The sequence below is a fragment of the Candoia aspera genome, chromosome 1 (assembly GCF_035149785.1).
Source record: "Candoia aspera isolate rCanAsp1 chromosome 1, rCanAsp1.hap2, whole genome shotgun sequence".
NCBI classification, from domain to species: Eukaryota; Metazoa; Chordata; class Lepidosauria; order Squamata; family Boidae; genus Candoia; species Candoia aspera.
In genome coordinates, this window is record NC_086153.1 from 330,044,031 (window position 1) to 330,069,032 (window position 25,002).

General features: G+C 42.1%; 1 protein-coding gene across 1 annotated transcript; it reads left to right on the plus strand.

The window, feature by feature from the left end:
• IL12RB1 (interleukin 12 receptor subunit beta 1) lies at positions 1-22,095 on the plus strand. Its single transcript, XM_063289131.1, has 16 exons — positions 1-252; positions 2,057-2,186; positions 3,489-3,670; positions 6,707-6,858; positions 9,726-9,774; positions 10,814-10,924; positions 11,069-11,151; positions 11,869-12,094; positions 12,950-13,114; positions 14,078-14,173; positions 17,517-17,672; positions 17,833-17,976; positions 18,059-18,155; positions 18,751-18,761; positions 18,920-19,149; positions 21,117-22,095. The coding sequence occupies exons 1-16, from the start codon at positions 114-116 to the stop codon at positions 21,600-21,602; spliced, it is 2,457 nt and encodes an 818-aa protein (XP_063145201.1). The 5' UTR covers positions 1-113; the 3' UTR covers positions 21,603-22,095.
• Positions 22,096-25,002: the final 2,907 nt, after the last annotated feature.

Sequence of the window (25,002 nt, forward strand, 5' to 3'; positions counted from 1 at the left end):
GAGGCCATCGAGTTTGAGCAGTCAGGGAGCCCCTCCGTAGTGCAGAGAACTTCTTTGTCAGATCAAGTATAGCTGCCTGCTGTCAGGAGAAAGGGGCAGACTGTCTGCAAGGGATGATAGACCATGCGATAACCAGCATGCGTAGCAGGAGAAAGGCAGCCCTCACTCAAGCTTCAAGAAGCCTGAAGATCGTACAACTAGATGTGGTGGTGGTGGTGATGATGTGGTTGGCTGCACCAGGGCTCTCAAGGGGTAAGTTTATCTTGGTTGAGGGAAGGCCAGGAAGTGATAAAGCCAGCCATGCTTTAAAATCAAAAACTACTATTTATTTTCTATTCCGCCTTTATCATTTTTTATAAATAACTCAAGGCAACGAACATACCTAATACTCCTTCCTCCTCCTATTTTCCCCACAACAACAACCCTGTGAGGTGGGTTGGGCTGAGAGAGAGGGACTGGCCCAAGGTCACCCAGCCGGCTTTCATGCCTAAGGCAGGACTAGAACTCTCAGGCTCCTGGTTTCTAGCCTGTTGCCTTACCCACTAGACCAAACTATCTCCCTATGCTGACACGAAAACCATAGCTTCCTTCCATGCCTTCAGATATCTTTCCTTCTCTTAATCTGCAATCTGCTGTGAAATAGAAATAGAGGAGAACTGAATTAAATATAAATAACTGAATTCTTAAAATAAACTTAGAATAACTCTCTCATCTGCAAGGGAGTTTCCTTAAAAAGATGAAGGGGGAGAGGGGAAATAAGGAGAATGCAAAACTCCTCGATTTAAGTCTTACCATCTTGTTTCTTTGTTGTTTTTCTGCATATTTATGTGGCCACCCATCTTAATCAAATAAATATGAGCAGCAACAAGGCATACACCCAAAAACATAGCTGTAAAAATGGCAGAAAAAAAGTAAAAGAAGTAAAAGAACTATGAAAGATTCCAAGTCAAAAAAAATAAGCTCCTCAACCAATATGGAGAAAAACATGCAGATCCAGCATTGCTAACAATCTGGCCTCAAAGAAGAGCCAGGTTTTCAGAGCCAACAGGGTTGAAGCCATCCAAATGCTTTCATGTCCTTTTCCTTAAATTTCTAGTTTCCTCATTAGTGCTAGAAAGTGACCAGTTTAAAATCTGAGGTGGGAGAAGGCGGTTTTAGATAGGAAACTTTGGAGAACTGCTGCAAAGAATTGGGTCACCACTAGATGGCAGCAAAGAGAATTTTCTGCAACTCATGGCTACCAACTAGTGGTCACCCGGATTTTCACAGTCAAGCAGCTCTTGGCAGCTCTAAACTTGTCAAGTAGCTGTTTGAGTTGGGCAATGTTTTTCCTACTTGTCCATCAGCTAATCTTGGCTGATCTTGAAAAGCTAAGGTTGGACTTGGTTAGTATTTGGCTGGAGGCCATAAGAAATCCTCAGATTGTAGGCTTGACTGAAAAGTTGGAAAAACATCCTGTCAAACCACTTTGGTAGAGTTGCCAAGAGAACTTCATGAGTGCGTCCACGTAGTCAACAGGAGTCAAGCTTGCCACCACTCCTTCCAATTATTTAGAAACCATATTTCTTCTAAACCTGCATTTGCTTCTGGCTGGTAGAGTTCAAAAGAACCCTTAGTGAGTCAAACACCTTTTCTACCTTTCCTAAGACCCCATGTGCATAGCTGCAGTAAACTCCCTCTGTTTTTGGGGACCTTTAATCATCTTGTCTGATGATTCATCATCCGAAGGTCTTGAAACTCAAACTTTGTAACAGTTCAGTAGACTTTCCATTAATTTAGTGAAAGATTATAATCTGATGTTACAATTTCTGCTTGCCGTAGATATTATCTTTATCTTTAGCTCTCTTTAGGACTTTTGTATGTGTATAGATGATTTCTATGATGCATCTTAATGTACTTTTAGTTTGTATTTTCATGGATTTTGTTTGACAATTGGCCAATGTGAGTTGTATTCTATTGGAAAAGCAGGATAGGTGTGGCCCTAAATAAATAACACTTTACTTTGCTTCCTAATTTCAAGGTTTCCAGGAATGTCATTCTCTGTCCTGTGTTGCAGACTCTGGCAATTGTGCTCCCCAACATTTGCTTTGTTACAAGTCCTGCTGTGAAGCATTACCCCATTGTCCTTTGAACTGCACCTGGGAGGCTGCATGTCAGGAAGATGTCAACTACACCCTCAACCTTAGGTGAATGCTGGCCCAAGCATGTCGATACCTCTGCTATGTTTTGCAATTTCTTCCTCTGAATTTTGTTGAGGAAGCATGGGGGCTTCAATTTTAATTCTCCTGGGGGGTAGTTCCCCCCACCCACCCCGTCCCCATATCTCCTCTTCCACGGGTTTTTCCTGGTTCAGCCATCAATGTTAAGTTATCATTTGAACACCTATAGCTAACAGAACAAACCACAGTGGATGAGTTCACAAAACACTGTAGGTCACAAGCTCTGCTTCATAAACCACAATAGCTAGGTCCACGCTATACACTAAATCAAAATCAAACAAATTGCTTAATGGCTTAGCATGTTATCAGACACCCCATTTCCCCTGAAAACTTCCTAACCTAGTGGCCATTGCTACAGATAATGGCAGTAAATTCCCTAGTTTAATTATCTGTTATGTAAGAAAATTGCTTTTATTAGTCCTCATTCCAGGTTTTACCTGCTGATCTAGGATTCTTGGGGGGTGAGGGGATATATTTCTCTATCCATATTTTATACCTCTCTTCTCTCATCACCTTTTGCCTTTTGATGCTAAAGAGTCACAAATACTTTTAAGGCAACGGTATGTAGGGTGCATTGCAGTCATCAACCTGCATCTGATTAATGCTGGTTAACTACAGCCAGAACTTCAACTTTCATCAAAAGGAGCAGCTGGCTTGCACAGGCTGAAATAGTACAGAGGCCTCAGTTGCATTAAATAACCAGGACTAAACTGGAGGCCATATTGATGGTCACCAGTGATTTCATACAGAATCTTAAAACTCCCATATCTTTATAACTAGCCTTTTCCAAGAGCTCATCACAGCAATATGATCCTCTGGATACCCACCCTGAAAGAAATTGAATTGCTGAGACCTGAAGGTAGAGTTTTTCAGTAGCAGCCCCTTCCCTGCTCTGATGTTTCAGAAGATGACAAAAACAGTCCTCTTTAGGAGAACATTCAAACTCACTGGATGGCAGCCATGGGTTTATTTGTAGCTTTTAATAGTCTTGTTTATTATTTGTGGATTCTATGAATGGATTTTGTGTTTTTATTCATATTTTCTCTCATTTGTTGTAAACTGCCTAGGACTGGAAGAGGAGGCTGCATATACATTTTGGCCAATAGGTAAACAAGCAAGCATGATGCAGAAAGAAATTCTGACTGGGAAACTTTTTCTGCCACAATATAAGAGATTTCATTGCCAGATTGCTACTTTTCTCAGGTTGCTCTCAAAGCACTCTTTTTCTTGCTTTAGTGGCTAATCAGAATTCCTCTTCCCCTTTCTCAGGTATGGGGATCAAATTGAAGAGAAGAAAAATAAATTTGAGGCTGGAAAGGCCACCCACTTTACTTTTGACACGGAGGAGGACGTCTATGTTCTAAGCAATGTTACTATCTGGGTAGAAAGCATGCCTAGGAATGGCCTTCCTTGGGTCTCAGAGAATCTTACGCTGCTGATCAAGGAAGCCAGTAAGTTAAAAGATGCCAAAACGTGCACCTCCTACAGCACAAAGTATCTCCTACTCTCCTAATGCTCTTGATTCTGCTTTTGGCCACATTTGGGACAAACAGAAAGGGCAGATGAAGGCAATGCCTGGGTACATGTTGCTACGTCAAGAGACCTCGACCTATTGGGGCAAGTTTGGAATTTGGAATTTTGGAAATTCCACCTGGAGTTTTGAGGGGTGGTTGTGGGCATGTTGAGAAAAGAACTGCTGTGGCAAAGGGCTTGTGCACTCCTAAAACAGTTGCAAACCACACAACTCCAGCTTACCAGAAGACAAACCATTGACATGGCTCCCTATTTACCTTTCAGCTTACCATGGCCTTTTTTCTGGGCCGGGGGTAGCACAATTCCAAAGAAAGCATTGAGGTTCCCTTTCCCCTCCTTTCCTTTTCTAGGAAAGTCTAGGAGTTGAAAATGGTAGGATTCTGCTTCTTTGTTTTGGAGCCTGCCAATTTCCTGCATAATTATTTGTTAACTGAAAGAACCTGAACCAAACTGAAAAATAAAAAAAATCAGGTGAGGGAGGAAAGATGTGAGGAATTAAAAGTAATGTAGGGACACTAGGGTTGGGACCTCAGGCTTCAATGGTAGAAATCAAGAGCCAGCCCATCTATTCTAAGTGCTGTAGTTTCTCCCAGAAGCAAACCTGTGATTTTAAATTGGTTAGGAAGATGAGATTTTTTTGCCAAGAAGGCCTGAGCTAGCTATTTTCCCCTCTTTACCCACTTGCCACTCTTGGCCATCTGTTCTCTCCCTTATTTTTAATGAGAAAATTGGGCCATTGTGCCCTTTTATAATCAAAGGCACATACATTCATTGACAAAGCCTCCCCACTTTTACTCCTCATCAAGTTAGGGCAGACATCATGTTTTTGCCTCTCACAGTGCCTGTATCTACTGTAAAAACAGATGAGAAAAGATGGGAAGATGAAGGAAGGTGAGATAAATATTTTTAGGGAGAAGGTTTGGACTATCATCTTTGATCATTTTGCCAGGATCATTAGGGGACACCTAATGATTTATTTTTATTTGCTGACTAGATTTATATCCTACCTTTCATTCAGGAGCTCAGAGCAGGGTACATAGTGTTTCTCATTTTCCTTCCCAGCAGCCATCCTATGAGGTAGGTGGGGCTAAGAGAGAGTGGCTGGCCCAGAGGCATCCGGTGAGTTCTGTGGTTGAGGGTGGACTTGGACATTGATTTCCTGGCGCCAGTCCCACACCATAACCACTATAGCACACTGGATCTCTACAGCTACAGAATTACGTTTTTTTTCTCCAAAAACTTGAAACTGCCTTCTTTTGAGTCCTGCCCATTAGATGGCAGCAAAAAGATACAGAAATCTGTAACCCTTTGCTACCATCTAGTGGTCTGCAGATTATTGCACCCTATATCGATCGATGGATTCATGGATGGATGGATGGATGGATGGATGGATGGATGGATGGATTGAGTGCCATCAAGTTGTTTTCGACTCCTAGCGACCACATAGATAGATCTTCTCCATGACGATCTATCCCTAACTTGGTCTTTCAAGTTTCCCAATGGTGCACTCATCGCCGCTGTAACTGAGTCTGTTCATCTTGCCGCAGGTTGTCCTTCTCTTTCCTTCTACCTTTCCCTACATCTGGTGGCCCTTAGCTTTTCTCAGAGTGTACAAACAGGAATTGCTGTTAAATATAAAGGTAACAGCAGATATGCAATAATAGCTGAAACTAAGTTATTCTTCAAGCAATTGTAGGATTTAATACTGAATGCCTTCTACAAACTGGCAATGTTTGCATGACATCCTAAGCCAGGTTACCTATCGAATGACCTGGATCTGAAGGGTGAAGCTTCAGAAAAGGGGTACCTAATCTGGCTCCTGGGAAGTATCTTGGGAGATAATTTGATCCTCAAGTCAATAGATATTGCCCATCCTTCCTAACATTCTGGGTTAGAAAGAGTTTGGGGTTTCAATTGTTGGAGTTCTGAGGAAATCAGCATGCAACATTACCATATGGATGGTTTGCTCTAGGATGCAAACTCTCTGTGTGCGAGGAAGCTGTTTGTTGCTGCTCCCACATTCTTCTCTCACTTCTTTCTTCCTCCTTCCACCGTCTGAGGAGGCAGCATGCTTTTGCTGCTCTCCCTCCATCTTGGCCACATGTTTGGACCTTGAATAAGGATTTCTCCCCCTTATCTGCATGCAGCTCTTGGCAGCAATGAGGGCTGAGAGTTCATTAAGTTTAGGGAAAGAACAGAAGAAACAAGGAGCATCATTTTTCTACCGAAGATGGATGTAACTGAACCAGATAAAATCAGTAAGACTCTTTTTACTTACTTTTGAACCTACTTTGTCTAAGTGTGTAATTCTTTATGCTTGGGTGAGCTAAGTGTGTAAGATCTATATTTGTCTAACATGCTCATTAAAGCTATTTTAGATAATATTCTTTTTCTGTGCGTGGCTTCTCTGCTGTGTTAAGCTCTGCTCCATGCAGTGGTCCTAGCTGTCCACTAATGGCTTCATCGATGATGGGGAAGATGGGAAATCCAGAGGCAAAAGCCATCCAGCAAGAGTGACATTTGTTGCAGGAAGGCAGCACGAACAGTGAAGGAATGGGCAAGAAGCAATAGCAAAAGATGGTTAGACCACAGCATGTCTTGTTTTTTATCACAGGTAGAGAAGATCATGGGTAGTATGAATTCCAGTCTACCAACATGCACAACATTTTTGAATGCCAAGCTCAGACAGGGCACCAGTGCAATCTTAGCACATCAGTGGGATCAGAAGCTGGCTGATTTTCTCAGGATGATATTCATAAGTGGTATTCCTAAGCTCTCAGTGAAAAAGAAGGTGAAAAGGGCAGCTAAACTTAAAGGGACCATAAGAGATTGGGGGTGGGGGGGAGAAAACTAATGTACAGAAATGAGTGAAGGGGCATATCATCTTGCATTTGTAGTAGTCTTACACATCTGTTTCTGACTTAGCAGTCTCAGCTGTTGTCTTTTCATTCCAGTAAAATTTAATCCGCCATCGGCCAAGTCCATCAACGTTTCTAGATCGAAAGGTATCCTGACCTTAACGTGGCCTAGATCCAACACTTGTCACTCTTCATTCAGTATAAAAGAATTCAGGATGAGACAGTTCAAGGATGTAAAGTGGACCCTGGTGAGTTGCTGTAAACACTGGAAGCAATGGCAAAGTTTGGTGGCTTCCTCCAAGCCTTAGGGTTCTCTACCAAGGCAGGTAGATTTGCTGGGTAACAATCCTAGAATTCACTGTCCATCTTTGGTTTAAACCACCTCCTCTCAACCTGGTGCCCTTGGGATGCATTGGTAGATTCTTCCACTTGAAGGGTTTGGGAGATTATGGATGGTGAAGTCCTACATCTCTAGAAGCTTCAGATTGGGGAAGGTAAAGTCGGTTGGTTTAACCATTGAGAAGAATGAATAAAAGTGCACAGCAGTTAAACAAGGATCACTAGGGCTTTGTTGAGATCAGGGGATTGCATTTATTGAAGCAATGATCACATGAATCACTGCTTCTCTCTGCCTCAAAGGGACTATTGTTTAAAACTCACAACAGAGGAAATGAGAAAAAAAGGAGGCAAAGGAAGAATATATGTTTAATTTAATCATCTAGGCAGTTATGCAGCTTACATATATGTCTGTTGAGGTTGCTATCTATTCGTGTTTTAAAACTCTCAGCAGAAAAGATTGTCGGAGAATGAAGTTCTGCAGCAGATCATAGGGTTTTTTTTCCCATAGAAGTTTGCAGCATTTCCATACACACACCCCTCTCCAGTGTACCCTCTCCTTGTTGCCCTCAAACAGCTGTGTGAAATGTTACCCCCATGTAAAGGCTTAGGAGCAGGAAAGTGCCTGCATGAAACATCGCCCCACGGCCAGCTGCCCTCCAGCTGTCGCAAATTAAATCCCTCGAACGTCACCCCGCTCTGGGACTTCCGCTGAGATGAGATAATTCCTCCAAATATAACGGGATCAGGAGATTATGGAGAGGAAAATACTCGGTGAATAAGGATAGGAATGTTTAAAGAATGATGGTCTCAGTGCAGTTTGCAATGAAGCTACGTTTAGTGCCTTCTGGATGCAGCACGATCGCAGATCGTGCTGTTCCTAGCATCTGCAGACATTGTCACCCATATGTATGCGTGCTATTTATTAATCAATTAATTTACTCATCCCATTTGTACGGCCACCCATTGCACGAAGTGGCTCTGGGCGGCAAACAAAGTTTTAAAAAATTACAATAATACAAAACTTAATTTACCCTGTACTGCAATCAAGATCCAGTTTTCTGATACCACAAGCTGCGTATGCAGACATTCTAGGCCCAAAAATAGGCAAGTCCAGTAAGGTTGGGAAAAGTTCCTATCTGGGAAAACACTTCAGGAAGCAAGAGGGGGATTTCCATTGTCCTGTCCTGTATTGTTCTCTGCCCCCTTTAATCTTAACACCCCTTGCTGTTTTTGACTACATTTTTTGCGACTCTCTTTTTCTTTATACACTCATTATACAACAACTTTCTTTCATTCCAAATTTTTGCAGCCATCGTGTGTATGTGTGTGTGTTTTCTCACAGCATTATCCACTTCCTTGTGCCACCTGGTGTTCTTTTTCATGCTTCCCACTAGGATATCTCTTTGCACTCCTCCTTTTTTGCACAGGATTCAGATGATACCTTGTTGTAGTTCGATAGAAAGGACATTAGAGAGGGTTATCTGGGGGTGGGGGGAAAGGCAAATGACAAACTATGCTCAGCGATGTCGCAATATAAACTCAGCTCCAATCGTACTTGCATCATGATGTTGCTTTCCAGTACGTAAAGGGCGGAGCTTACATCATCATATCACAATGCATATTTTGTTATTTAGTTTCCACTGGATGCCTCTAGAGCAGTGCTTCTCAACCTGAGCAAGTTGAAGATGTGTGGACTTCAACTCCCAGAATTCCCCCAGCAGCATACTGGCTGGGGGAATTCTGGGAGCTGAAGTCCACACATCTTCAACTTGCCGAGGTTGAGAAGCACTGCTCTAGAAGGAAAGATGCCCCCAGGGCTGGCTCTAGACATTTTGGTGCCCTAGGCAAAGTCATATTCTGGTGCCCCCCATGCTTTGGCTCATCTTCCAATTCTGTTAGGAATCTCAAGAAGGCGCCCTCTTGCTTCTTTTTGAGCTTTAAACTTACAATTTTCAGCCCCGGACATTTTTTTTTCTTTTTACAGGCATTTTCACCCTATCTACACAGTAAGTAATTTTAATTACATCAGTACCCATTGCTGTCATCTGGCAACAATTTTGCAAAATTACATTTAGCCCTCAAGCAGGCACACTGGCTCACAGAGTGTGCCGTTTTCACTTTTTTATTGTGTTCTTCAGAAGTCTTTTCGATTTTGGCATCCCGTAAAATTTGGTGCCCCTAGGCTGGTGCCTACTCAGCCTTAGCTTAGAGCCAGCTCTGGGTGCCCCCACCCGCTCCTGCTCTGGCCTCGCCCACTCCTTGTTTTAGCTCCACCCACCGTGCAATGCCCAACAAATTATTGAGGGAATGCAGACCTCAGAAGAAACAAAACGCCCACCCCAATTTAAAGGCAAGTCCCTTTGGCTTCCATTGAACTAACAGTCATGTTTAGGGCTGCAACATCTCCCATGGGGAGAGGAAGGATACTTTGGTTTTTAGCCATGTTTTTATGGATTGTTGTGAGCTGCCTAGAGTCATTATATGAGATAGGTGGCCATGTAAGTCCTGCAAATAAATAAATAAATAAATAAATAAATAAATAAATAAATAAATAAATAAATAAATAAATAAATTTCTCGCCCTGCTCACGCACAAGTTAGATGATGAGTACGAACAAGGAAAGCCTGGCATGGGAAACACAAGTAGGTCTATTTATTAGCCTTAAAAACAACTCATGTTTTCCATTCTGTGTATCTGAGAAGAACACATTTCTTGCCTTGGTGGGGCAGTCACCAGGCCTTCTCCTCATTCTGAATGTTACCTGGGTTGCTTTCAGGAAAACTGTAGCTCTGGAAAGGACGATGGCGCCAGGGGGATATTAATAGGTAAGTTGATTCCGTTTCTAATTCCGACGTTTAATTTTTAAGAATCATGTTCTTTTGACAGTACCTCTGACTACCAAAGATGTTCGGGTTGTTTCTGAACTTTTACTGTTTTAAAATGAGTGGAATTTGCCATGAAAGAATGGGATGGCAGATACCAGCTCTAATGGCTTATTGCAAAAATTAAGCTCATGCTTTACTTGAAGGCTTTCTGGAGGACCTAGTTGGCCATTGTGGCAGACAGGATGTTAGACTAGTAGGACCTAAATGATCATCTCGTCCAGGAAATCACCAAATAGCAAGTGGGCCACTGCATTTTGTACCAGATACAGTTTCTTGGTAGTCTTCAAAGGCAGTCCCATGTAGACACAATTCAGTAGTCTGTCCTAGAGGAAATGAACTATGAGTTACTTCTGCTCCAGGAAGCACCACAACTGGCACAACAGCTGAAAATGTGCCAAGTCTTCCCTAGCTGCAGGCTGCACTTACTTACCAAACAGTAGCCATGAGTCCAGAACTTCCAAGTCACAAATCTGCCCCTTCCAGGGAAGTGCTACTTAAATGTGCAGAACCCATTGCTGGTCCCTGTCCTGCCGCTATTATCTTTCTTCCCAATCACTCCCAGTCACCTGACTTCATTCCAAAGCGACAAAGGCCTATACATGTTGAGGCCACTGCTGGATGCTGTCCACTTAAATCATCCACTGATGACTTAAACTTGCCTCATCCAAGGGCTGGGGATGAACTGAAGTCAACATTATAGAGACACGGAGAAAGAAGATGTTGCCAAGGTGTGTGTGAATCCTGGAATACAACAGCTAAACTGAATGACATCTCTGAATCAAATGCATGTGATAGATTGGGTTGGCTGCCACCTTCATGCTTGATTGGCTAAATTCTGGGTAGTTTACAATGGAGGACGCAGGACACAACAAAACGAAGTGGTTCTGTAGATAACCCGGCACAACAGCTGGCAAGGAGCTACGATCTTGGTCTCTGGAGACGATCGAAGACTGATCCAGATATCCTTGCCTTTGTCTAGCTACCTGTCACCTGGAAAAAAATATTCCTTATGAAGTGCAGGTTCGGTATCGAACTGCTCACTGGAGCAGTTACTGGAGCAGCTGGAGCGAAATCCTCTTTGTTCCTGCTGGTGAGATTTATGTTTGTGTGTCTCTGAGTGCTGTTTCCCCTTCTGAGGCTGTGGAAGGAAGAAGACGCAAGGCTCAAATAAAGTGGCTTGGGGAGAGATTAGGAAAGTTTCCAGAGTCTAATAGATGCATTTTGCTTCTTCCAGAAATCCTCATAAGTCCCACAGTAGATTATACTGTGGGACCCCTAGGAGAGGAGGGCCAGAGGAATATGACTCTGCAATGGGAGGTAATGGGATGCTCCATTCAGCCTTTGGATTTGTGATCCAAATGAGGGGCACCTGCTTGGAATCCATCGTTGAAACATCCTCTGAGCAAGACTGCTAATCCAATCTGCACTGGGTTGCCCGCATTTAAAATATTTAAAACATTAAAAATATTATTTCTTAAGCACTGGGAAGACAAGAAAAACATGCAGTGCAAATGTCTGAGCTCCAATCTTCAGATACGAAAGTTGTATGTTTGGGGCTGATCGGCACATTCGGTGTGTTGAGAGGTTGTTGTTGTTGTTGGAGGGCAGATTTACACATTTGCAAATGAGCTCCTGGACTTCAGTCACCCGTTATTTTAATTTGCTAAGGATGTCTATAGGGCCGATGTAGAGCCCAGGATGTTCTTGTAAATAAAGCCAGAGCCTGTGGGTTTATTTTACAATGTGACAACCTTTCTTGATTCAAGAAGCTAAAAAAGGAAAGGAGAAGTGGGTCACAAGGCCTGATGCCAAGGTCTCTGCAGATCTTTTAGGCTGTCAGGCACACATCACCCACCCTAGATGGGATTGTGCCACCCAATGGTCTGAAACCATAGAATGCCCAAGAGATATCGCCCCAGACAAGAATGTCTCTTAGACTATCTTTGGCCTCTGCTTCTACATTTAGATAGAAAGGGAAGCATTAGCTCGTGGCTTGGAAAATGCTTTCTAGTCCCCTCTTTTGTATTTTTGCAGAGACCCCCTGTGGAGCAAGGGGAGGTGAGCTATGTTCTGACTTTTGTCATGCTGGCCTGCAAGGAGTGCTTAATGAACTTTGAAAAATTCAGCGTTCCTGTCCATGGCAAAACTTCATACCAAATTGCCCTTTCTGCAGCCGAATATAACATTTTGCTGGAGGCGTTTAACAAGGTGGGACGTTCTCCACCTTATTCCATTCTGCTCCCACCAGAACGAAATGCAGGTTGGTGTACAAAGCAATCATCTTCTAGTACTCTCATATTGTATGGGAATCCCCTTCCAACACTGATCTCTCCTTTATATTTGACATGGTATAAGTTGGGTGACATGACCAACGTAGCCAGTCCCAAGATAATTTCTCTGGAGCATCTCTCCACCAGGTGGCTCTCTGATTGCCCTTGAAGTGAACAGTGGCACCAACCTCCACAGGAAGGATGGACCTATTTGAACAGTCTGCTGTAAGCATCTGTTTCATTGTAAACAGCCCAGAGTCCCTTTTTTTGGGAGATGGGTAGTGATAAATTTGACAGACAGACAGACAGACAGATCGATCTGATGGATCCAATAAATTTCCAGAGAGCTCTTGGAGAAATTCCCAAGACCCTGGTGAACCAAGGTTTTAGTTACCAGTTGGGTGACCGCAACTTGGATGGACTTGCTCCTGAATGCCCTCCCTCTGTTTACCAATCCTAGTTTATTGAGGAGCTTGAGGAAATAAAATGGCAGGAGAGAGACCCTGAATGAAACTGTCAGAAGACAAAAAGTGAATCTGACCAATCATGGGCAAGAGCTCAGGTTTGAGCATATACCATGGCAATAACAGTAGCATGTTGAAAATATATATCCACTTTTATTGCATTGGCACATTGTTGCCCCATGGCCCTTCATTTGTGAGGTTTCAGAAAAAGCAGGTCCCGCATCTGCCAGGGATGCTGCACTTGCAAGGCTCATTCATTGACCAGGGCTGGTCTAGATCCATGTTTCTCAGCCTTGGCAACTTTAAGATGTGTGGACTTCAACTCCCAGAACTCCCCAGCCAGCACTGGCCTGGCTAACCTTAATGTTCATGATTCTGTAGTCCTAGGTCCCAGTTTTCTGAACGTCAGTCTGTCTGGAAGGCATTTTACTCCGAAATGGAAAGTGGAAGAGGACGTTGATCTCTTTTGCTTTGAAGCACAGCCTCTTGGAGAAGCCTTGCCTAAGAAGGACTGCATGGATCCTGATGATGCTCATATGGTGACAGGTAATGCTGGCATTTATTCCTGAGGCCCAGCCCAGGCTTCTCCAATAGAACAGCCGTCTCTCCACCAGATAAACCCTCAAAGTGGCATGGCTTGGCTTGGCAGAAGCAGCAAGATCAAGAGAAAGCGGGCCCTACAGACGCTCTCTGTTGCTGTGCCTTTAATACATCCCTGCTTAACCTTATACCTTTCAGATCTGCCCTAGTGCATCTCTAGCTGGGGCTACACTGGGTTGGGGAGGGGGTTTGAAAGAAGTGGTGCTTCACTGGAGGGGATTAGGGAATAGCTTTGCTATTCATTTTAAACCAATAAAACTGGGGCATCAAGCCTAGCTCAGATGTACTTTAAAAAGACTCTTTCGCACGGTGCTTCTGTCAACTCCTCTCGGATTGCTGAATTTTGATATTTTGTCAGTGGTGCCATCTTGGAATCATAAAAAAAAGTGAGAGTGGGAGATCCTGGGAACACACAACAGTGCAATGCAGGCTAAAGGAGGAAGAGGGGAGTAATTTGGTCCACCTGCTCCCTTCTCTATGGGTTCTTTATATCACAGTTGGATGGACTTTAGAATTCAGGATCCTCTGAAGAAGCTGTGAAGGGACTTCAGGACAGCTTTGGTGAAGCACTTGTTTAGACAATATAGTCTTGATTTGTGGAGACTTCTGGAATGAAGATGTAGGGGTAGTCATTGGCTTAAAAAAGGAATCAGACAAATTGATGGAATGGGAAAATGGATACTATTAGCAAGAGCAAATTGAAATGGTCATTTATGGAGTCAGCCTAGTTTGATACCAGATGCTGAAGGGAAAACAATCTGGGAAGTTTATTGACAGGACCTCCTGGAAGCATCCGGCTAACTACTGTTGGAAACACAATGCTGTATAAGAGAAAGCTTTGATCTGATCCAGCAGGTCTCTCCTAAGGTTATGACCATAAAATCTGTGATTTTTGCTCCTAAATTCCAGGGATAATGGAGCCCAACAGATGTTACCGCTTTGCAGTGCACACATATACAGGGAAGTGGAAAACTTCTGGACTTATGTACCTTTTCCATAGAAATGGTGAGTATGTCACTCTGACTTTCCACCTCTGCTGGTCCCGTCACTCAGACATGTCAATAGCCAAAAATGATTACTTCATAGCTGGACAGAGTAACAAAATGTTTACCTGCCTCATTCACAGAATTTTGTAGCCTGGTTGATGTTGTCTTTCAATGATAAGCTTCTTGAGCTTCTTCGTTATTTCTTCTATCTTTGTATTTATCAGAAGAAACTCAGGTAGATAAGGGCAGAATAGTTGCACTTTTTAATAGATAACCTTAACAATTCTGCCTCAAGCACCTTGAAGTTCTTAGACTCCACTCAACTTGCAATTTATTATGGCACAATCATGTTCTGCCAAAGCCAGTCTTCCCCTTGGCCCCACAACACTGTCCTCATCTCATCCCCAACCCATGAGTGAAACCACTTCATCATTATTAAATAAACTACTTAATGTAGTATATTTTCTCTTAAGCTGACACTATCACCACAGCTTCCAGATGTTTAAAACCTGTAACACTTTGTCACCCATTAGAGGCAGTCCTTGAGTTGGTAGAATAATATGCCAGAATAATTTGTGTTACTTTGACAGCTGAGTCTAAGCTGCCTCAATAATAAGATTGCAACTTACAGCTTTACTGTGGGACAATTTAAGGACAGCTATTACTAGATTCCCCTGGCTTTGTTTTCCCTCCCACCTGATGTCACTAACTAGTTGGGGGGGAAAAAAACAGGACTAACAGCTCTGTTTAAAGTGGGGCAGGATAGTCAGGGGCAGGTGCCTGGGATGGAGGCTTGCTTTATTTATTTATTTGTTCATTCATTCACTCATTCATTTTCTATCCCGCCTTTATTATTTTTATAAATATAGTAACTCATGGTGGCGAACATACCTAATACTCCTTCCTCCTCCTATTTTCCCCACAACAACATCCCTGTGAGGTGAGTTGGGCTGACAGAGAGTGACTGGCCCAAGGTCACCCAGCTGGCTTTAGCCAGCTTTCAAGTTGCTGGAGCAACAGATCATAGGTATGGAGATGCTCTGCAACAGTAACCTGTCACCTGGACAATTTCTGAACATGGGTCTGTTGGTCCTCTGGAAGACCAGTAGACCATGTCTGAAAACAGCACAGGTGACAGATCAGTGGGGTGGAGGGAAGAGAGCAGGGTAATGCAGGAGGACATTTTCATGGTGCATTGAAAAGTTCCATCAAGCTTCATCCCAGCCTATCTTTCACCCCACTGACACAACAGCTGGACTATTTTGGGAGAGAGGTTTATCACTCTTCTAGGCTGGTCTTCTACAGAGATTTAGGAAACACCTAGTAGGTTTAGGTTTAGGAAAGACCTAGGCTCTTCTAGAGAGGTTTACCAGTCTTCCCTTCACTTCAGCTAATAGGGGGGACTCTTGTTAGTTCCACCCCAGCCCCCAAATATTCCAAATCAATAAGGGTTGCAAGGGAATGGCAGGGCCAGCAGCAAGTGGCCATAGCTGGCAGCATCCAGAACTATCCCGTGGAGTATGTAAAATGATATTAGAGTAAGCTAACTGGCACTGCCTCCATCCCCAAGTAATAAACAGTGGAAGGCTCAGCTATACCAACAGACCCCCCACCCAAGCAGAAGCAGCAGGAAACTTTTAATGCATTAATTTGGGGCAGAACCAGCAATTCATGTTTTTCCCAGTTTAACTTGCCAACTACCCCTTTTTTAACAGTTGTGTTGGTCTTTTGAAAGATCACTGAACACCTGTTTAATAACAGGTCTAGTGGACTAGAAAGTTAGATTCTGAAGAGGCAGGATAGAAAGAGTATTGACACTTTTGAAATTTGGTGTTGAAGAAGACTCTTGAGAATACCATATATATTCAGGAAAACAAACAAATGGATCATAGAACAAATCAATGCAGAGTTCTCACTTGAGGTACAAATGACCAGGCTCAAATTATCATACTTTGGACACATTATGCAAAGATCTAGCTCTCTGGAGAAGGTGCTAATGCTGAGAAAGGTGGAAAGAAAGAGAAGATGACAACCAGCAGAAAGGTGGATGGACTCAGTTACAGTGGTGATTGGTGCACTATTAGAAGACCTGAAGGACCAGATTAGGGACAGTCATCATGGAGAAAATCTATCTATGTGGTCACTAAGAGTTGATACTGACTTCATGGTCCATAATCAATCAGTGGACTAAACTAATATGCCACTATATATAAGGAACCCATGTAATGCCTGAATGGTGCTTTATTGAGCGCAGGTAGGCCCTTATACAATAGGTGCCTTTGCAAAACCCGTATGTCCAATTTCACCTGCTGCTGAAGCCAAAATGGCAAGGGAGGGCAATGTCTAGTGACCAGGCATTCCTGCAGCAGCCTCAACCAGCCAATAGAAGCTCAGCAGAGGTCAGACCTAACCATGTCATCACCAAGATAATGAATGAAGTATTGTAGATCATTCATACACTAAGTCTTGTATTTATGGAAGACAGAAAATGCTGCTTTAAAACTGAAACAACCAAATGCAAATAGGCTGCTTCCATGGAATCCTGGGGATGAGACAAAGGCTACATCATGTGCCTCTAAAAACAGTTAATGGAGCATCTCAGAGCTGTGGTTAGCAGGTCATGAGAAAAGCCCATTATCTTGAAAGTGAAGTCAGGTAACCTGTTGTAGGGGTTATCAAAGATGACTAAGTAGAGTAATGCATGAATATCTTAATAACTATTTCACTGTCTTCTTTGTATGTATCTAACAAAGAACATACTGTCTCTGTGGCAATAGAAATCTATATTTTTTCTTGTGTAGCACCCAATATAGAAACTATAAATAAATGTTTAATAAATTGACTATAATATTGGCTGTAATATCTCATGGAAGGGAAGGGAAGGCAGTAAGGAGGATTTTTCAGGAAAGAAGGAAGAACAATAGCTTCCGAGAGAGCCAATGAACAGTATTTCAGCATTCCAGGAATAAATAAAGATACCTAAACTAGTGGTTTTCAAACTGGATTCTGCAGAAGTCTAGAGAACTTGATAGGCAAACACAAAAACACACACACAAAGTTCACTTGAACTCAGCCAATTTTCTATCACCAGAGCATCAACCAGGGGCTCTGTGATTTTTTTTTTTAACTAATGGTTTCTACAACCTGAGAACATTTTGAAACCCTGATCTAAACTACCCATCTCTGGTTCCTGGTCAGCAACTGACTGCAACTCACCCTTAGCTCCAAATTTAGCTTCTCAAGGAAGTGATGGGAGAACCTGGCCACCATCCCGAAGATGGAAGTAAGTTACATTTGAATGTCAATAGCATTTATTGTCCTCAAGAGTCAATAATCTGATAACTGTCCTCTCTTGTCTGCAGCTTCTCTTGAAGAACCCACCCATATTAATGTGACTAATCAAACAGTCAATTCTGCTGTCATCCAGTGGAAGCCTCCCAGAGCCCTCTCTGATTGCCCAGGTGTACTGAAGAAATATGTCATATGTTGTCAAGAGGAGCTATATGGTACCATAAAATGTGAGTGTGGGATTCTGACCTGTGTCTTGGCTTCATACAATTTGGAAGAGAAAGACAGTATCCTGGCAAGGTTCCCACTGGAACTTGGGCCAAGGACTTGGTTGGTGCTGTGGAAAATGCCAACCAAAGGACTCTAATCAGAGTAATCATTCTTGTTCAGATTACAAAGCCAGCGTGTCAGAAACTTGGTATACAGTCCAAGACTTACGGCCCAACACTGTCTATCTTGTTGGTATCTGGGCCTCTACAGCAAACAGCAAAGTCAACTGCAAAGCCGTTTATCGATTTCTAACCAGAGCTCCAGGTATAACTTCCCTTCCCTCTGAAGTCTCCTTCAGGAGTGCCAACAGTAGCAATAGCTCCTCATTGTTTTTCTTCCTCTCTAGATCCCGGGCAGCTAACTCTGGCGCTTAGCTTTTTATCTATGGGGATTTTTGGAGGAATCCTCGCTGCTGCCACCATCTTCCACCTTGGCAAAAAGAGGTAACTATGATCAAGCCATGTGCAATAGCTATTTGAAGGGCAGTGGAGAAGTGTCTGCTTTAAGACATAGGAAGCTTAGTCTATAGACTGGCCAAATAATGATGATGAAGGGAGAGAATCCAACAGAATGTATTGTGACATTGATAATACCCTTTGCATAGTATTCCAGCTCATGTGCTACAAGGAAGGGAGCCCAGGTTCAATCAACTCTATTTTCCTTGATGTCCAGGAATATTACTTGTAAACTGAGTTAGGTGACATTGGCTCCATGAACTCACTGGTGTAAGGCAGATTTTATGCTGAAATTACCTAAAGAATTGCTGTTATGAAACAAATACTGTAAAATTAACTCCTAAGCAGCTGCTGTAAGCAACTGTTATCTCCCAGGACAGTTGATTCCAAAGTCGTCAGCTAATTAATCATCCACTATATGGCTTCAGTGAGTTGATGCAGTAAAGCAGCTGAGAACATGAGCTGGGGAATTGTCACTTGTAATCCCAGCCCTGATAGAAATTCTAGCAAAGGCACTGTCTTGCAGCACCGATAGCATTCCACACCTGTAGTACGGGGATAATGCTATTGGCCTATCTTACAGGGAGATCAGATGTACTGAAGTTGAATGACCTAGTTTGCACATAATGCCAAGACGTAACAATTGTTTGAACATGATGGTTTAGCATATGAGTGAATCAGGCTACTATATTCCTACATAGTGTAGATCTATAGGTCCTGGCTGTCAGTCCTGGCTTGACATGATTTGCAAGTGCAAAACATTTTCAAGACTGTAGGTGTGCAAAAGAGCCTTTCCTCCCACATCCATATCCTGAGCCTTTCCTGTCCTTCCAAGAACAAAGCAACTCCCCTTTCCCACTTCTGCTTCCTAAACCATTGTTCTGACATCTGTTCCAGAATCAAGAAAGCCCTGTGCCCAGCATTGCCAGACCCTGCTAATACAGAAGCCGTGAAGATCCTCACCACAGCAGAAACAGGCCAGGTGAGGCTTCCAGTGAAGATCTTCTAAATCATATTATTTTGACTTCTTTATTTATTGAATGAAGGTCACGACATGTTTTTTCAGTAGGAGATAGTAGTAGCAGGTGGTCTTGGATCACTGGAGACCTCCATGTTTGAGAGCGAGAAGCTAACAAAAAGGTGCTCCTGCAGCTGAGAGGAGAGATAAGTATGGGAGAGGGACACTTCTTTGAAGATACCAGAAGCACAACCATCAAATGGTTGATGTTACAGCACTTTCGGTCTGCAAGATGAATCTTGCTTTGGGGATCTTTTGTCCTGCAGGAGTATCTCTCTGGCCTAGACTTGTACTCTGCTTTTATACGTAGACCAAGCAAGTGGCTGAAGTTCACAAAAATAATCTTCATGTGTTCTACCTTCTACCATATATTTTTCTTCCAATTGGCTGAGTATGCAAAACACACTGAACCACAAACTAGCCAACCACACTTTAGCCTAAGGTGCTTATGTATGCACTGTATGGTTCAGAATGTCATGCAAACCCAGAAAATTGGGTCAATTTAGCAATCCATGGTTTAGTTAACCATAAGGTAAGTGTCTCATGCAATCATACCATTATGTCATTCTTTTTCCCTATGACCTCGATAAACAGAGCTTTCATGGATGTTAAAGGCGTATTGTTCCTCTTTATTTTAGTGGGATTTTGTTTTTGTTTTGTTTTATTTATTCTGGAGAGGAAGGCTGTGACTTCTGTTTCAACTGACCTCTGATGATATTCCTTGAGACTCTTCAAATATCTACCACCCCCCCCAAAGTTTTCAGCCATTAACAGACAGTTTCCAGGATGCCCAGCTATTTCTTGGCACCAGCCACTTATTGTGGTATGCAGATGTGCTTAGGCACCACTTCTTCTTCTGCCACTGTTCCTGCCCTCCTGCATAGTTTCAGGGCGATTGGCTATTATTAAATTGCCAGCAAAGAAACTGACATCATTGATTTTTGGCAACTATGCCACCAATTTTGGCAGTGTGGTCCGATGGGACTGGTGGCTGCAAAAAAGTTGTTTGGAACCCAGGTACCCACTCCTGGACTAGATATAGACCCTTAGGACAAGGTTGCTTCATATATACTTTTAACATGACTTTAGATGTTTAATTTCCCTTGAAAGTGAGAGAACTGCAGAGTTTGATGACTTTTGCAGTAGCTCTTTCTGAACTGTCCTACAAAGACTGGATGGCAACATTTTTTCCTTGAAAAAAGAAAAATGACACATCTTATATGGTTTCTTCACACACTTGGTATCATGCCCTCTCCTCATTCTCACCTCGCCTGGTGCAGCTCTTCTCCCAATTAACTTAGAAAGACTTGATTTAAACCCTGCTAGCATATCCAGGGCACAGGATCAGATGGCCAAAATAGATCAGAGTTCCTAGACAGCCATTGCCAATCAGAATACACAATACTGGATAAGATGGACAAATAATCTAATCTGGTAAAAATACAGTATCTTAAGATCTGACCATTGCTCTTTTTTTGCCTTTCCATTCAATTGTGTCTGATTCTCTGAGACTGCCTGGACAAGTCCCTGAAGTTTTCTTGGCAAGTTTTTTTCAGAAGTGGTTTACCATTGCCTCCTTCCTGAGGCTGAGAGAGAATGACTGGCCCAAGGTCACCCAGTTGGCTTTGTGCCTAGGGTCAAACTAGAACTCATGGTCTCCCAGTTTCTAGCCTGATGCCTTAACCACCACACCAAACTGGCTCTCTACCACTCATCTTAAATCAACTTAATAGAGAACTATGCAACCTGGGTTTCTACATAAGGTTAAATTATTTGTTTATTTTTGGCACATTCATTTGTGTAAACACATCTAATGTAGTTTGTAAAGCATTATTTGTCTTACCCCAATGTGTAGACCCTGCCAATTTTCATTGGTTCTATAAACTATAATTTAACAAACAATAGCTTAGGTTGAATCCAACCCCAGATAGACATGCACTGAGGCTAGTATCATACTGAATATTCTTAATGTTTTTCAAATCCAGGTAAAGTTGGGTTTTATGGAACCAGTGGAATCCAACAGCCCCATGGAACCTCTGGTTGTAGAACCTTCATCTGACAAAGAGGAGCCAGTTGCTGATAGAACAGTGGACTTGTTGAGATTTGTCAAGGGAATAGAAGAGGAACATTCTCCCAAAGAGGACCAGGTGGGCTCTGATGAAATTCTACTTTCTGAATATAAGGGGAAAAGATTTCTGAGCCCTGTGGAAGAATCTGAAGACTTTGTAGGTATCTCCCATGAAGAAAGTACTGGTGATGGTTCCCACCTCTTCCTGAACAATACTGAAGCTGGAGACCAAAATGGCATGCGTATGTCACAAGTTCCACTCTCCTTCAGACTTTTTGACAAACTGGTGGTGATTAAGAATGTAGATGAAGGCTTTCACTTTCCATGTAGTGATGGTGCTTCAACCTAGAACAGGACTGCTTTTGAACCTCTAGAAAATGTCTTGCTGACAGCAAACCGAAAAAAGGAAATGACAGATAGAGAGCTTCTACAACCACTCTCTGAGGAAAGACATTGTAACTCAGTGGCACAGCATACCTTTGCAAGAAGATAATATTCAGGTTGATTTCCTTGAAGCAGTGCTGCAGAAAGTTTTCTTTACCTGAGATCTTGGATGGTTATTGCTAGTTGGTGAGCTGGCAACAGTAGACCGCCTGGATCATGTGGTAGAGATAGCTTCTATTGACAGAGCTCATTGGACTCAATATCTAACATTAGATTCTTTTTCTAGCATTCTGGGCAGCAAGGCTGGGAAAAACTCCATCTGACAAGAGTGCACAACGAGTCCCCCTCCCTCCAATGATGCAGCCTGTGGAGTTCATTTTAAAGTTGCCACTGAATTGTAAATTTTATATGATAAAAATGGAGTAACCCATTAATTGTATTAAATGAATCAAATTTCAGTTTGATTCAACCTAATTTAAGTTTGTTTTCATCTGGTCCTAGTCCTGTCTTTTTCCCACCTAATTTCTGAAATGCAATCCTCCACAAGTGGCTTGAAAGTTGAGTGCAGCCATCAGCCTTAAAAAAATCACACATTCCTGGCTTCCTAAACCCTGCAGAGCTACTTCTGTAGGAACCTCTGGTGAAGGAACATCATGAACCCTTAACCTACAGGAGATCCCTACCTTCTATTGATCTTTACTTGTCTCTCTCCCAAGCTCTGCAATGAATGCAAAGTCTCATTTCCCCATTTAAATGCAAGGATTACAGCATTGCCATATATACCCATTCATTTTCTCCCTCACCAACAGAGCTTTCAAATCTTCAATGCAAGGTACTATTCTTGGTCAAATAGTTTTTAAGTAGCTGAATTTGAGCTAAAGTGGATATAACAGCAATACCTTTCTTAGGTCAACTCATGGACACGAAGTAGGCAAGTTTGTTAGATCTCCCAAACTCTTCATCAGCAAAGAAGTAAATGAAGGGAAAATTGATAGTTAAGGTTTAAGCTATAAAATTTGCTTTTAATTACAGTCTTTTGAATGCTGGAGTGGGCTGCAGACATAACTAAGGTAGGCCAAGAAGACCCTCTATGTGAGTTAGGAGGAGACTGCCTTGTGATGCAGGAGGAGATTTTGGTACTTCTGGTGCTCCTTCTTGTCCACTTCTTTAATGGCTACAGCACTGCCACCCACTGTCATGAGTACTGATGGTGAGCAGGAGGGGGCCCCCATCCAGGGGGGAAAATGCATGCGTAGTACTGAGGAATTAAGCAGCCATTCAAAGAGACACAGATCAGACCCGCCTTAACTTTTGGGGTTTATCTGTCTGGGTTTTTCCCACGCTTCTTCAGTTTGTTAGGATTTTCTGTCTTATGTAGCAGCAATAAACACTAGAGACCTATTCCTCGTCTCAGCGTGATTCCTGACTGTTAGGACACTCACCTTCTAAATGACTGGTGGTCCTACAGGCATCACCTTGGGAAAGCAGATTCTGCGGCCACCTCACAATGCATCATCATGAATCCTCTTAAAATAATGCCTATAGAAGGCTGGCTCAAAAGATAAGCAACATGGTTTAGAAGTTGGGGTGATGGGCTTTATTGAAGAGGATACATGATAAAATCGATGCCTTGCCATGGAACTCTCTCTAACCCAGCCCATCTTACAGTGTTTTTGTGAGAATCAAGTGGGGAATGGCCTATTATATATGCTGCCTTAAATTCTTACAAAGAAAGTGGGCTATAAAGTGGCTGCTAAGAAGCCATTTCAGAAAGAATAGTCCCAATCCACTGCTCTTTCTGGTCTGCTGCCCAAAATTACTACTTCAGTCAGCTTAATGACAGAGTTAGCCTTTCTATTACACATTTAATTTAGCCTTGAAGCTAATTTTGGGGTACGGTTAGGATTCTCCCAACAGCAATCAATGGTTGTTTCCCTCAGTTTTGGAAGTACAAAATCCAGCTTTATTCAGATAAAGTCTTCTTCTTTAGACAAAGCATACTAGTACCTTGGTGGGTGAAAAGCAGAACAAATTAGACACTTTGATATTTACAGTTTTTGAGATTGTTTTGAAGTATATTTTTAGGAGCTACAAAAGGCAAACAGTATTAAAAACAAGAACAACATGCACATATATCATTGGCGGTTATGTTTTCTCATTATAAAAGTATATGACAGAGATTATCAGGCTCATCAGCAGAATTTAAGGATAAATTTTCTTATTGCAAAATGTCTTTCTACCAGGTCCATGAGTCACTGATACTCTTCTGTTAATTATTTTTTTAATGGACGTCAATGCTGGAGCACATTTCTAGCGTGTTGTCAATTTTTTAAATTTTTTTTGCACTGTTGCCTTATTTATTTTTTAAAACTGGAGATCAGTTTAGATAGGATGCTATGAAGAATGAGAAGGAGGAGAAGAAACCAATTGGATAATTTTGTGTAGAGGATACAAGGGTTGTATCTTCAGAAAAATGCAGTCTTTGGGTGGTATAGAATTATCTTCTTCCAGGATAGGCCTCTCCTTCTTATACAGCTGAATTCAACCATTTCATTGCCTACTTTTTTTTCTTTGTGACTTTTTCCATTCTCAAGAGTTTTGTAGAATTTAAAAAGCTCACATGCTGCACTCAGAATCTTTCTTGGTCCTAATAAAGGTGTTTTATCCTCAGAATTATTTTATCGTCTTCTTTATGTTACCTCTAGAACAATTCAATGCACCCTCTTATTGTTAGCCTTCTGGTGGCCACTGAAGATAGAACAGTTCTTGAGGTCCTTTGGCAAGTGAATGGTGGTCACTGTGCCCATTCCATAATGGCAGATTTGTTTTATCTTAATTTAGATTTTTGACTACATTTTATGCTTTGGTGTAAAAACACAATGTCAATCAAAAACAACAGCTAGGTTGTACCCATTATACTAAATTGTATAACTCTATTGAATAAACAACAATTGTCTTTGCAAAAAGAATTAAGTCATAAATCAGTTTTTCTCCATGGGATGTCCCTTGAATGGGTTCAGCTCCCAAAATTCTTTACTTAGAATACCTGTTGTTTGCAGCGTTTTGGGAATTCTGAAAATGGTAATCCCAAAGCATCTAGTTGAAGTTCATTTGGGGACTTGAAGAAGATAAAACTAGACGCTCACAACAGTTCTAAGCTAAAGACAAACAAACCACAGTTTGGTGTAGTAGAGTCTGTAAACTCAGCCAATGACATCCTTACTTTGAACAGCTGTTTGTAGAATTCTGTATACAGTAGCTTCAAGCTTATTTCTCATCTGTCAGTTGAGTTTAAAACAAACAAATCCCCCCTCCCACTACATTACATATTATGTTTCACTGAAGCTGATTTAAGAATCGTAATG